We start from the raw sequence: 12,937 nt of genomic DNA, 5'->3' as shown, positions 1-12,937 counted from the left end.
TCCTTTTTATACTGGCCATTGCGACATAGCTGACCCTTGCTTTAATATGTTTTACTTTCAAGTCAGGATGTATATTATTCCAAAAATCGTATTTGCAAGTAAATTTTTGTTCCACACTACTATAAACTATAAAGTTGTTTGTAGTTGTAATTGGTGTGAGATGTACAAGTGACTCAGATAGCCAAAATCTGAGAATAAAATAAGCCTCCAAACTAATTCTTGAAGAAATTGAGCTAACATGTACTGGTTGTAAATACTTAGATGTTTGTAAGTGATCACTTCTGCAGATATCTTTGAACATATATGCGTTGAAGTAATTGAAGTTGGGTTGTTCTTTTTTTTTTATTAGTAAAAAAGTTGAGATCGTTGATCCTATAGAGCCTCCTAGAAGGGCGAGAAGATTGGTTAAGGAAGACGTCAAATGATGCTTTGCTTTTGACAGTGTCATGCTATCTCACACACACACAAAGCAACCACAAAGAAGAGCCATGGATTTACATGGTTTGACAAGATTCCTAAATGATGTACGAGAGCAATTTCATTATAAATGAGTGGGGAATGGCACAGTTTCCTTCCAACGTAAACAAGGCCCCTTGCAGGTACATAACTGAGTCCAGTCCATAAATAACTCAACAACAAGTGCTAGCTAGCTCAATAAAATTCCATTCACTTATCATACAAGAACAAGATAATTTGTACCAATAACATAAATTTATCAAGAAGATAAACTTAGAATTCTAACATTATTTGCACAATTCACATTAGGATAATCTTGAACATGTTTTATGTCAAGTAAACTAGGAGCAGCAACAGCAGACACTCTCCAAGCAGCACTCACAACTATCAAAGCAACAAAAGCAGCAACACAGCGCGAACAAACTGTATTGGAAGTTGGAACATACAAAACCAGTATTAGTTTTATAATAAGAAAAGAAGAAATGGAAACAAGAAGAGGTGGAGATTAGAGAGATACAAACCAGGCATATAGGCATCCTTTCTCCTCGCGGCGTTTCTTGACATGATCAAAGTATGACATCTCTTGCTGTGATCGTGCATCGTCCATTTTCCTTTTCCTTTAAGCTAACCCTTCACTTTCCTCTTCCTATTTGCCACTAAATTTATAGGCAAGAAAGGGAAGGGTTAGCTTAAAGCTCAAAGGATTTAATTTCTCTTAGTTTGGTAAAAAATCCTCTCTTTTTTACACACATTCGCCCATACATTTATTATAGTAGTTAGCATTAAGGTTTGGATCCCTTTCATCATTAAAGAAGTGATGGAGCCAAAACTTTGTATGAACAGTAAAATAGGAAAGTCCCTCTTTTTCTTTGTCCCTCTATCTTTCTCATCCTGTAAAATAGTCACGGACATGGACCATCTAGCTTTGAGAATCAAGCATATGGAAACCTACCACATGCAAGTCTTAATGGACAATTATTAAAAAGTAGAGATATGTTACTATCAGTAATCAAATATTTAGACAGATTTTTAGAATTTTAGAAATTTGGGCCAAATAACACAGTAACACAGTCCAGTTCAAAACACAACTAATGCTAAAACAAACATTCAGATTAAACTTTTGTGACTAGGGATGAATCAGCCTCAAGTTTTACTAGCAACAATTCTTAGCCAAAAATCCAAGACTCAACTACATGCAACAAGTTAGTCCGGGCATTGAAAGTAAGCTATGTTACATTTTTTTTTTTTTTGTATTTTTTTTGTATTTTGTATTTTGTGTATTGTTCTTGAATGAAAAAGGTTGAGGGGACCAACTGTAGCTATCCTACTTGGACATGATTGCAATAACTCTTATCCATCAAGAAACCAATTTGAGAGGCCTAGCAAAGAGTAAGGACCACTGGGACTAATTCAGCTGAGTTGAGTCATAGCTAGACCTTAGTCCCACCCAGAATACCAATGATTTTAGATAGTGGGAAGCAATAGTCCTTAAGCCCAACCAGCATCACATTGTTGCCTCCTAAGGTTTAAACTCAGAACTTACCTAGTACAAATGGGCCTTTAATTACTTTCTATGGCCATTAGTCTCTCAATTTGTAATCTCTAGAGATTGATGGAAATGCATCAGCCAGAGTCAAAACAAATACTTTGTGGATGACACTTTACTTTAATTGAAACTTTCCAGCTGAGAAAATTCGGTGGATTGAAGGAAGCATTATTACAAGCACTCCATGATTTTTCCAACATATCAAGAAAAAACATGCACCACAAGTGTCCGGACTAATGATAATTTATCATACAGCAGAACTCATTAGTGAGATCTTAACTAGGATCATACCCTATACAAAGGTCTTGAATGACATTGTGTTAGTATCATTCACTGCATTAACTTTTTCATAAAATTTACCATCATTTGCACCAGACACTCATTAATAGAAGGGCTCTGTTGTACATCATGCTTCCTAAGCTTGCACTCATTTATGTTTCAGAGTGTTTCTCAAAATTGCTTCAGGTATAGAGACAGATTTTGAAGAAAATCAGGCATATCCCAATAAGTCAGCAAAAAAAAAAAAAAAGAATGACCCTGTTGTCTTTCATGATAGCTATGTGATGGGGTAGCTAGAGCTATTGAATTGGAATTTATCATTAATAGACCATGTACTTGTGAAGGGCACCATACAGTATCGCAGATCTACTTCATCAGAGCACCATAGCCAGGAAGCAGGCATGGATTTTAATTCCTCTGGTAGTTTTCCTTACAATTTTTTCCCTTGGCTGTAGCAAAATTAACTGTAGAACGTCATTATGTTTCGTGAATAAAATTTGCTTTAACTTTTTATTAGAATAAGTTCGTGCCCATAACATATATATATATTATAAATTTTCTGAATAAATCATTGAGTATATAAACAACTCACAGCTCCAATCCAAAGAACACATGGTCTGTCATTGATGAATTCATATTTTGATTGTGTCCCCTATTGGTTTACTGAATCAACTTCCCAATGCAACTTTTTAATGTCAATCATGAGTTGAAAACATCTCATTAGTCATCCATTAAAAGAAAAAAAAAAATAGTTGAATTTCTCTCAAGATGGGAAGAGAACCAAAAAAAAAAAAAAAGAAGAAAGACAAAGAAAGTATGGTTATTGTTAGTTGATCTATAAAAGCTACAAAATGAATCCAACTTCTGGATTAGGTATAGTTGATCTTGTTAGATCCATATATAAAAGCTAAACATAAATCAAGTGCTATCTGCTCATGTGCCTTAGCTGTGGTTATTTTTAATTTTCATGAAATAATTACAATATTTTCACTTTTTTTTTTCTTGATCTTTTTCATTTGTTAAATTTAGGCATGGGGATCTGAGTTCATGTTCATTTAAATAACATTAATATTAAATTAAAAACTCATATAAATCAAATATAGTATTTAGAGGGTGTGGAAAGTATTACAATCCAACTCTCTAATATTTACTATCAAAAACTAACAGACCCAAAAAAGGTGAGAAAAAAGCCCACAGCATCAATTGCACTAGTACTACAGATGCAACTTGTAGATAATTACAGGCAAGCCTCTCTTATTTCACTATTAAACTTCTATCTATCTAATCAAAACTCTTCCAACTAAAAAGGCGAAAGCAAAAGCCTCTGTACATGAAATTGTATCATTAATTCCAAGGATGCTTGTGAAAGGCTTTTTCTAAGTTGTGCTTGAACATTTTTGTGGTGTCCTCGGAGCTGCACCAACACAAAATAAAAGAAAATGAATATTGTATGATCATTAATATGATAAAATAGAAAAATAAGTTAGCCTCAAGCAAGAAATAGAAAAATTACCTAGCCCAATCGCCTCTGAGCTTTTCATTAATCTTACCCTCTTGCATGATTCAACAAACATTCTGAAAATAAAAAAGAAGGAAAGGATTAATAAGTATAATTAATCATTTGTTCTTCTTAAACAAAAGTAATAAGGTTAATTAAAACAATTGCAAATTGTTCAATGTTTTACAAGGGTAGGCTTGGAAACTCACTTCCATGGTACATCCCCAACTAACATCCAGTCACCATCTCTATCCTCATAAGTAGCAACATATTCCACCCCATTTGCAGGGTCCATAAGCTTCTTCTCACTCATATAATTACCTATATCAAAATCAACAACAAAAAGACCAAATTACACACAATATTATACATGCTTAACAATGAAACACGATAATTATGGTGCAAAAACAGAACATAGAAACAAGGATTTAAGTACGTACGAATTGTCAAACAAGAGAACATATCCTCCAGAGCACTCAACAGCTGCTGATAGCTATTGTACATTTCTAGATCAACCTTTCTTAGATATGGAGCTCCATCCACAGCCACCTTTATGAACTTGCAGCTCTTCATTACGTTCTTCCTTGATGCTCTCACCGGTGGCCACCCCACTAGTTGTGCACTGCAAATAAATAAGATTACAAAATTTTATTACTTGTGCTTTGAAAAAAAAAAAAAAATTGTAGGTAGACATGCAACATGAAAATATATTCCTCACTTTCAACAAAAAATAGTAGTACTTGAATTTCCAAGATCTAGAAAAATAAACATTAGTATATAATCATTCTCTCAACGTCACCTTACTATGTAATTAATGATATATATATGCACGAATCTTTTACCATAGAAATATGTAATATACATGAACTCGTTATTAACCTAAGATATATAAGATGAATGGTTTGGAAATCTTACTTTGCTGTGAGAGATTTTGTTGCACCACCCAAGACATCATTCTCCAACTCATCATCACAAACTTTATCATCACATTTAACGTTTGATCTACCAAGGTTAAGATCGATGGTCTCTGAAAACCCACGTTTCGTGCCCAACTTTATACCGGTATCCATCGTTACACGTGTGTCACCCGGCAGCCCTAAGGTCAGCTCCGTCTCCTTCAAATTCAGTCCGACGACATCAGATTCCGGCAAATAGTTTCTATTTTCCGGTGACATTTCGTCAATAGTGCTACAACCTCTAGGAAGAATGTAAGATTAAAAATAAAAAATAAAAAAGTCTCCTTAGTACTCTTCTTTATGCTTTTTTTTTTTTAGACTAAAGTTTTTGAGACCCAAAAGCTAAAATAATGTGCCCAAACATATTTGGGTGTGTGCTCTATATATAATTTGATGAGAGGAGAATCTGGCCGGCAAAATGATTGAGCCAGTGGCAGGATGACACGTTTAAATAAGTGAGCGGTTGTGATTTACCCATGTAAATGGCAGTGTTTGACGGAAGCGTGTGTGTTTGATGTCATCGTTCGAAAGTTTGGGCCCTTTGTCGGCCTGGGCCCACTCTGTTTCAGTAGTTTTTTGAGGTTTTTACTTTGGGAAAGCATTGTGTGATGTGTCTGTGCAATTGCACTGTATGAATTTTCAAAATTTTCGCTACGTGTTTGGGAATAATTTTTTTTTTTTTTTTAAATTGTTGAAAGAGTGATAAAATATACTTGTATTTTAAAAAATGTGAAAAAATTAGATTTTTTTTTTAAAGCTATACACAAAATTAATTAAAAGCTAAAACTAAAACTGATCCCAAACTCGGTCCATAGATTTATGATGATAGTTCCTGCTTTGAACTTCACACTCGCCCCATTATTAAAAGGTTTAATTTACGTTTTCATTGTGTCAGCATGAAGTGTTTATATAAAAGAAAAAATAAGAGTGAGCTCTTTTTTAATCTATTCTTTTCATGAGAGGGGCAAACGGTTGTTGTCATAGTATTTGGCTTCCGTGTGGCAAAAAAAGATGGTAACGGTTGTCAAGTTCAATTTTTATTCTTCTAATAAAAAATTAAAAAAAGAGTGCACTTTTTATTTTTTAATCTATTCTTTTCATGATTCTAGGTGATAATGGTTGTTGTCAATAGTATTTGACTTACGTTTGGCACCAATTTTTTTTGTTTTCTATTGAATTTTTTATATATAAAAACTGATTAAAGTATGGTTATGATAACATATTTTTTTAAAAAGGTTTTAAAATTTTCTACAAACCCGAAAACTGATAGCAAACATACGTATTTTTCATTCTCTCTTATTTTTCTTATTGTGGTGTTTAATCCTAAGAGCCATTCTAGTTATTTATAGTTAAATAAAAAAAATTTTATTGACAAATTTAATAAATTATACTAAATGCTTAAGCATTAAATTTTGTATCAAATGGGAAGAAATAGAAACAATAATATAATTACAAGTTCCATAATATTTTTTAGAATTGTTGAGATGGTAGGCTATGAATAGTTTACAATAAAAGTTATATCAGTGGTAGGTCTTATGAAAATGAACTATTCATAGTTTAGCACTTCAATGAGGTGTGAGAGAAAAACAATTATGAAAATTTATCTTGTATATAACATTATTCAATTGGAAGCCCCCTCATAACAGATTTTTTTTTTTTCTTCCAAATTCTCCTTTATTTTCTAAAAAAACATCTTCAATACTGTTATAATGAAATCAAGCACTATTTAGTCATTTTACAATATCATTATGGTTAATATAAATAAAATCTTTAACTAAACTTCAGAGCCAGCTCACCCTTTACACACACTCCATGTCTACAAACAAATTAACATATATTAAAGGAATACTTCAAAGAATGTAATTTAAATGGTAGAAATCAAGTCAAGAGTCTTCTACTTCTTTAAACTTTCAATAAAAATATTCAAAATTCAAAATCTCTCAAATATTCAATTATTTTAGAGACTAAAAATGGTTGAGTGAAAAATCACATTACCATGTAAAGAAAAATCACATTATATCAAGTGGATTTGCGTGTAAATAACGGATACACGCAAGATATGGATGGAATGCACCCCTCACAAGCATAAGACGCTCCGACCCAAAAGACGTCAACTCATGAAATGACACCAATCAATCAATCCCTCAGCAAAATATAAGAATGAGAGTGTAAAATGACATCAATATAGACTACACATAAGCGTGGAATAGAGGAGGATGTAAAATGAGATAAACCACACCTCAAACGTGGGTTCCACAAGCCACGGGTGAAGATAGGGGGAATCAACCTAGTAATTACACAGGAAACAAACTCTTGTGTTCGTGTGTGTGTGTAGAAGTTGCGAGAAAAGAAAGAAAAAGAAAAAAGAAAGCGTAGACTAGTAGAGTAGGGGAGTATGGGACCCACATGTCCCTAGGGTTCTTTAAAGTACAAGTCAACTTTAACGCGAAAGTCCATGTGCCAATCAAATTTTTTTTTTTTTTTTTACTTTTTAAAAAATTTAAGTATGTGGGTCCCACACAAGAGACAACCATGTGGTCATGTTGGATTGTCGGGTTCGGGTCTCTTTCTCATTAGTACTATTCTATATTTCCCTGAATGAATATCAGCTACTGCCACGTGCCTGTTTGTATTGCCCCTCCGAACGCGGTTTTGGGGGGACAGGTAACTGGATATAGCAGGTTAATCTCGCGTCATCAACGGGGATTTTCGGGTCCTACAGTCTTTCCCTGGCTGACACATAAGAATAAGCAGAAATGAGTCACTCATCATGGTATTTAATGTCGGTCAATTTGATCATTTAATTTTTTATTACAAAAAATTTAAGCATTGGACTAAATTTTCAGTATTTTCATAGTATAATGATGTTAAAATTTTTTTTTTAAATTCGATAGATAATCAAGAGGAAACTTAAATCTTGTTAAAAATAACAGAAAGTACCAATAAAATTATAAAGTTTTTGACAAAAGGAAAATATTTATGTATTTATACAAAATTTGATTCAAAATATTAATTATGTCAGTTTAGTCCGTGAAGCTTTTGAAAACGATACTATATTATCAATATTCTCCACTTTCTTTTTACGAAATCAATATTCCCCACTTGTCATCAAAGTTTATTACAAATATCATACAAGTCATGCTTGTTTCAAATTCTCATGTCTTGTATCAACAAAGATTTAATCAAACTTGATTTATAAATAACAAAAATCAAACTTGATTTTCAAAACTTAAGGGATTAAATTGCAATTGATAATTTAAACAGTAAAATTAAATTCTAATATATATATATATATATTAGAATTAATACAATTGTAACTTTCCCTTCTTAAAAATGGTTAGTTAAGATTGTTATAAAAGAAAGATTATCATTTATTTGAAATATACTAACCAATTAATTTATAATTAGAACAAATAGAGAGAAAGTATGTTTAACTTATAAAAATATAGACTGAGTATAGGAAAATTTAACTGATACTCTAAAAGCATTGACTTAGAAAATATTTTTTTAAAAAAATTTATGAGAAAAAAAAAAACAACTAATTTTTATGGTAGTTTTTTTTATATATTATAATTTCTATAAATGTTAAATCTTCTATTTCACCATAAGAGATTAAACACACTCTTTTAATTTAGATACTAAAAAAAGAAAGAACTAGAATTATGAATTGGGAGGAAGAAAATACATTTATTAGCAATAAATTATGACTTGCTTATGCATAAGCTATTAGAAAGTTATGAATTTAATTATTTAACTATTATACTAAAAGTCAAGTCTAACTCATGAGATTTTTAGTTTTTAAATGTGAAATAGAATCAAGACATTATTCAACATTAGGATCATTTGATTTAATATCATAATGAATTACCATTTGTCCCCAAAACTTGAACTAATAAGAAATAATAAATTTCATAATTCAACTATTATTTCTTTAGAACTTGGAAATAATGCAATAAATCCATAAAATTTCATTCCTGAGAATTAAATCAAAGATGCTTATCTTTTCCATGCTAACATATCATGCATTTTTCCATATGTTATAAATTCAACTATTATTTCAATGAGGAGTATGTTTATAAATTAACTCCTTTATCCTTTTTAAAAAATTATTTGTACAATAGCAAATGTGTCAACGACCCCTTACACAATGTGTATACTATTTCTTTTTTAGCCGAAGGAGGAGTGAACAACATTTTTGTCTTTGATCTAATCCATATACAGGGAGAAATTGTACCTTTTCCACTTTTTAAGTATGGGGTAATTTCAATGTCCACCTTTTAGTTGTAAACATAGCAATGCCTCTTATCTTTTCATAATGAACATGTTATTACAACATCCATTAATTAGTATTTTCTGTTAAATTAAAGGAAAAATTCAATCGGTTTTGAAAAGTGTGTTTGGACAACAAACACATCACATACACAATAATGACCTCATATAGCAAACACAACACAAACTACTCTATTTTGAAATGAATTGACTATAATTGTGGTTATATACTTCTAATATATATATATATATATATATATATATATTCATTCACTCATTCATTCCCATCTACAAGTATATGATTGTATCATCTGTGTCCTCAAAGTGTAGCTACTCATAAATAATATTTAGAAGGAGATAGAAGAAAAACTACTACATTTGAGAGCAAGTGAATGTGATCTTAATAGTGAGCAAGTGAAGTATCTAAGCCCGTGACTTCGCCATAGTAGAGGTGATTCTCAATCAAATTGTACTACTCTTTGAAACTTAGTTATATAGTGAGTCTTTCATATAATGGAGCTAACGCAAACCTTTCAATAAATATCTCTTAGTGGTCCCGAATTTCTAATTTTGTTAAAGAAATTATCTTTATTAATTTGCACAGAGTTACATTTGTATTCATCGAAGTTGGTTTGCAAGAGCAACTCGATCCATCACATGGGAGAGCAAGTAGTTTATGACAGCTATATGGCCTTTATGGTTTAGCCGAAGATGCCAAAACAAGAAATTTGTAAGGCAATATCATTGGTAGTTTTTCCTTCCAAATATCAATATATATAGGACAAGGAAATTCAGCAACACACGAGCTTATGATATCTCTATTTCTCATCATCATGCTGTGTCACTTTCTTGATTTGATAAGACAGGCAAGCTTCCAATGAGTTGAGATCATTCTTATTTTTTGTTTATAAGGTGCAACTAAATGAGATGCTTTTAACATAATCACATGGAGTTTCACAATATGTTAGGTCTCAGTTTAGACTTTAGTTCACTTCATGTAGTGCAAGACAACCTGTATGTAAGATTTTTTTGTTTTTTGACAAATGTCTATGCATTGTTTGTTGCTTTCACTTTCAAGAAACTATATCACAATGTTTACAAAAAGGTTGTAGCAACTAAAGCGGGTAAGAAATTAAAGTTGAATATTTTGAATCATTAGGGTAGGATTATCATGAATTTTTTAGCAAATTACACCAACCTCCTTTTGAGGTTTTGAGGTTTCACGAAATAAAACTTAGCTCAAATATTTCAAATCAATGATATCCTACTTAAAATTTGCATAAATATAACAAATAAGTTCATGCTTCACATGTTGAGTTTCCTAGCATATTATTATATTTTAAAAAGTTTTCTACCTGGACAACGAATGCAATCACAGTTTTCACTTTAGCATTGTAGAAGCATGACAATGTGTCGAACTTTGTATAAATGTGTAGGGATCTTTTCCAAGAATAGATGATTCTGTTAAAGAAGTAAGGACTTGAATTGTTGAGCATTGTAAAAGGAAAATTTACTATTGCGCAATATTGGCATAATGATCACTCTACAAGTATGAGTAAGGGCTAAAATTTAAGTATTCAAAAAAAAGTTTTACATACATAAATTTAGATTAGAAAATAGTAGAATTCTATCTCATATCACAAAACAAATAAAAATAAAATAAAAAGGTAGATTACACAAACCTTCCTTAAGGTTTGAGATTTATAGGAATGACATTCAGGAGGGACTCTATGTTGAAGGCAAGGTGGTCACAAGACCACCTGACTTGGAAAATAAATATAAATTACACATAAATTTTAAAAATTTTATGATTTGTCTACCTTTAAAAAAAATTGTGACAATCTAATTTTTTTTTTTTTCAACCCAACAAAATTAAATTTTAGTCCCCTTAACAATGAACTTTTCAAATATAAGGAAAAAACCCAAAATATAAAAGAAAATTGTAAAACTTTATGTATTGGTGATTTTCTTTTTGGTCAATATATGAATTTTTTTATTTTTAATGAACTTTTGCATAATTTAAGTTTCTTATTAACCATCTGTGGGGAGTAAAAATATCTTAATAGGGATATGGGTCATTGGGCCTCGCTAAGGAAGGCCGACCTACTCTTGGGTTTAGGGCTTGTTGATACTCTAGGTCGGCCCATACGCCGAGGATCCGAGGACCGAGCCGAGGATGCTTTTCCCCTCGGACTGACACCAAAGAACCCGGGACTTCATGGTACAGGTTAGGGGATGGCACGGTCAAGACCAATGGTTAAAGGGGGTGAACCTCAGAATGCCCCGGAAGCACCGTGTCAAGAAATGTCAAAAATAAAGGCTGCTACTTCCACATTAAAGACCCCTGCACCTACCACCGCCGCATTAATGGGGAGGTGACACTTGTACAGTGGAAGGGAAACTTCTAGTTACTGTTCAAAGGCACTAAGAAAAGAAATATCTAGGCGAAGGGAGGTCTTGGGGCAAGACCTGTATAACGTATTAAAATGAGGAGGATATAAGGAGGGAGTCTGAACGAAACGGGACGGAACTTTTTGTAACCTAAAAAGACAAAAGACAAAGGGAGAGATATAATATAAGAACAGCTCTCGGCTTACGTCCGAGGAGGCCCAGTTACAATATTCCTTGTTGTTTTCAATTGCTTGCAATCTTTAGTTTGTCATTTAATCCTCATATACTTCTAACTTGGGTTTCAAGCCCACACTCTACAAATTCTTATTGTTTAAGGCTCATTGGGCCTGAGCCCATAACTATTCTTGGGTCCAGGTGCAATTGTGCACTTACAATTGGCGCCGTCTGTGGAGAATCTAGTCTAGAAGTAGTAGAGATATTATGGCAGGCTTAGGCTCTCACCATGCAGAGTCACAAGGATCACAACCGGAAGATCATTTCGAACGTCTTGAACATCGTAGGGATCGTGAGGGAAGCGTCCATACAGAATATCCAGGGGCTAGCCATACTGATGGAGTGGGTTGCACTTACCACGATGAGGGCTCTATATCCATGCAGAAGGAATGCAATCGTTTGAGGAGGAAGTTACTCCGTGCTAAACGTAAGGTTTCCCCGTCCTCATCTAGTTCTTCCTCGAGAGAAGGATGGGGGGGACATGGCTGCGGTTCAAGGTCATATTCCCCCACCAAGTGCAACATCCTCTCAGGAGAACGACCGACCAATCCGCGACGTAAGTTAAGCTTCGTCCTAGGGGTTTAGGCAACGATACCATGAGTAGGGCGTTGCACCAACTCTCTAAATCTCCGTTTTCACGTAGGATCGAGAAAGCAGGAGGCTCCCCGGGAGGTTCACCCACCTGACGTTTACCATCTATAATGGCCGGATGATCGGTGGAGCACGTGAGTCACTTCAACCAAAGGATGGCGATTGCACTCACACAACGAGACTTCGATGTGTAAAGTCTTCCCCTCCCGGCTTGGGACCCGTGGCTATGAGATGGTTCAACGGTCTCAAGTCGGGGTCTCGTAGGCTCGTTTGGGGAACTAACTAGGGCATTTGCTTCTCGGTTCATTACTTGTAGCAGAGTCCCTCGGCCACCGGACTCATTGCTATCCATGGTCATGAAGGAAGGGGAGACACCGAAAGCATACTCCGAGAACGGATATTGGGAGATGTTTAATGAAATAGACGGCGACTTTGATGAGGTGGCGATAAATACCTTTAAGGTAGGCCTCCCTACCGATCACGACCTAAGAAAGTCTTTGACGAAAAAGCCCGTCCGCGGCGTACGTCGTCTTATGGATCGTATTGATGAATATAAAAGGGCAGAGGAAGACCGGCAACGGGAAAAGGAAAGGAGAAGGTTATCCCGCAGGAGAGAAGGGATTTTAGGTCGGACGGTGTATATCACAACAACAAGCCGAGGAGGGATTATTTCGGACAATCCGGCTTCAGCACCAAGCCTAAATACCGGTGTTCCGA

The 12,937-nt window shown here is 33.9% G+C and overlaps 1 protein-coding gene and 1 long non-coding RNA gene across 2 annotated transcripts; both read right to left on the bottom strand.

The window, feature by feature from the left end:
- Positions 1 to 518: 518 nt before the first annotated feature.
- LOC142633940 (uncharacterized) lies at positions 519 to 1,263 on the bottom strand. Its single transcript, XR_012844003.1, has 2 exons — positions 978 to 1,263; positions 519 to 879 (listed from the first exon to the last, which is right to left on the bottom strand). It is a non-coding gene; the product is annotated as an uncharacterized LOC142633940 (long non-coding RNA).
- Positions 1,264 to 3,331: 2,068 nt separating this feature from the next.
- LOC142636040 (auxin-responsive protein IAA17) lies at positions 3,332 to 5,099 on the bottom strand. The gene is made up of 5 exons (XM_075810105.1): positions 4,695 to 5,099; positions 4,220 to 4,401; positions 3,989 to 4,100; positions 3,795 to 3,856; positions 3,332 to 3,695 (listed from the first exon to the last, which is right to left on the bottom strand). Exons 1-5 carry the CDS (start codon positions 4,952 to 4,954, stop codon positions 3,658 to 3,660), a joined length of 654 nt encoding a protein of 217 aa, XP_075666220.1. The 5' UTR covers positions 4,955 to 5,099; the 3' UTR covers positions 3,332 to 3,657.
- Between the last annotated feature and the right edge of the window lie 7,838 nt (positions 5,100 to 12,937).

The sequence above is a fragment of the Castanea sativa genome, chromosome 5, assembly GCF_040712315.1.
Source record: "Castanea sativa cultivar Marrone di Chiusa Pesio chromosome 5, ASM4071231v1".
Classification (NCBI taxonomy): domain Eukaryota; kingdom Viridiplantae; phylum Streptophyta; class Magnoliopsida; order Fagales; family Fagaceae; genus Castanea; species Castanea sativa.
This window is presented reverse-complemented; position numbering and strand designations above follow the sequence as displayed.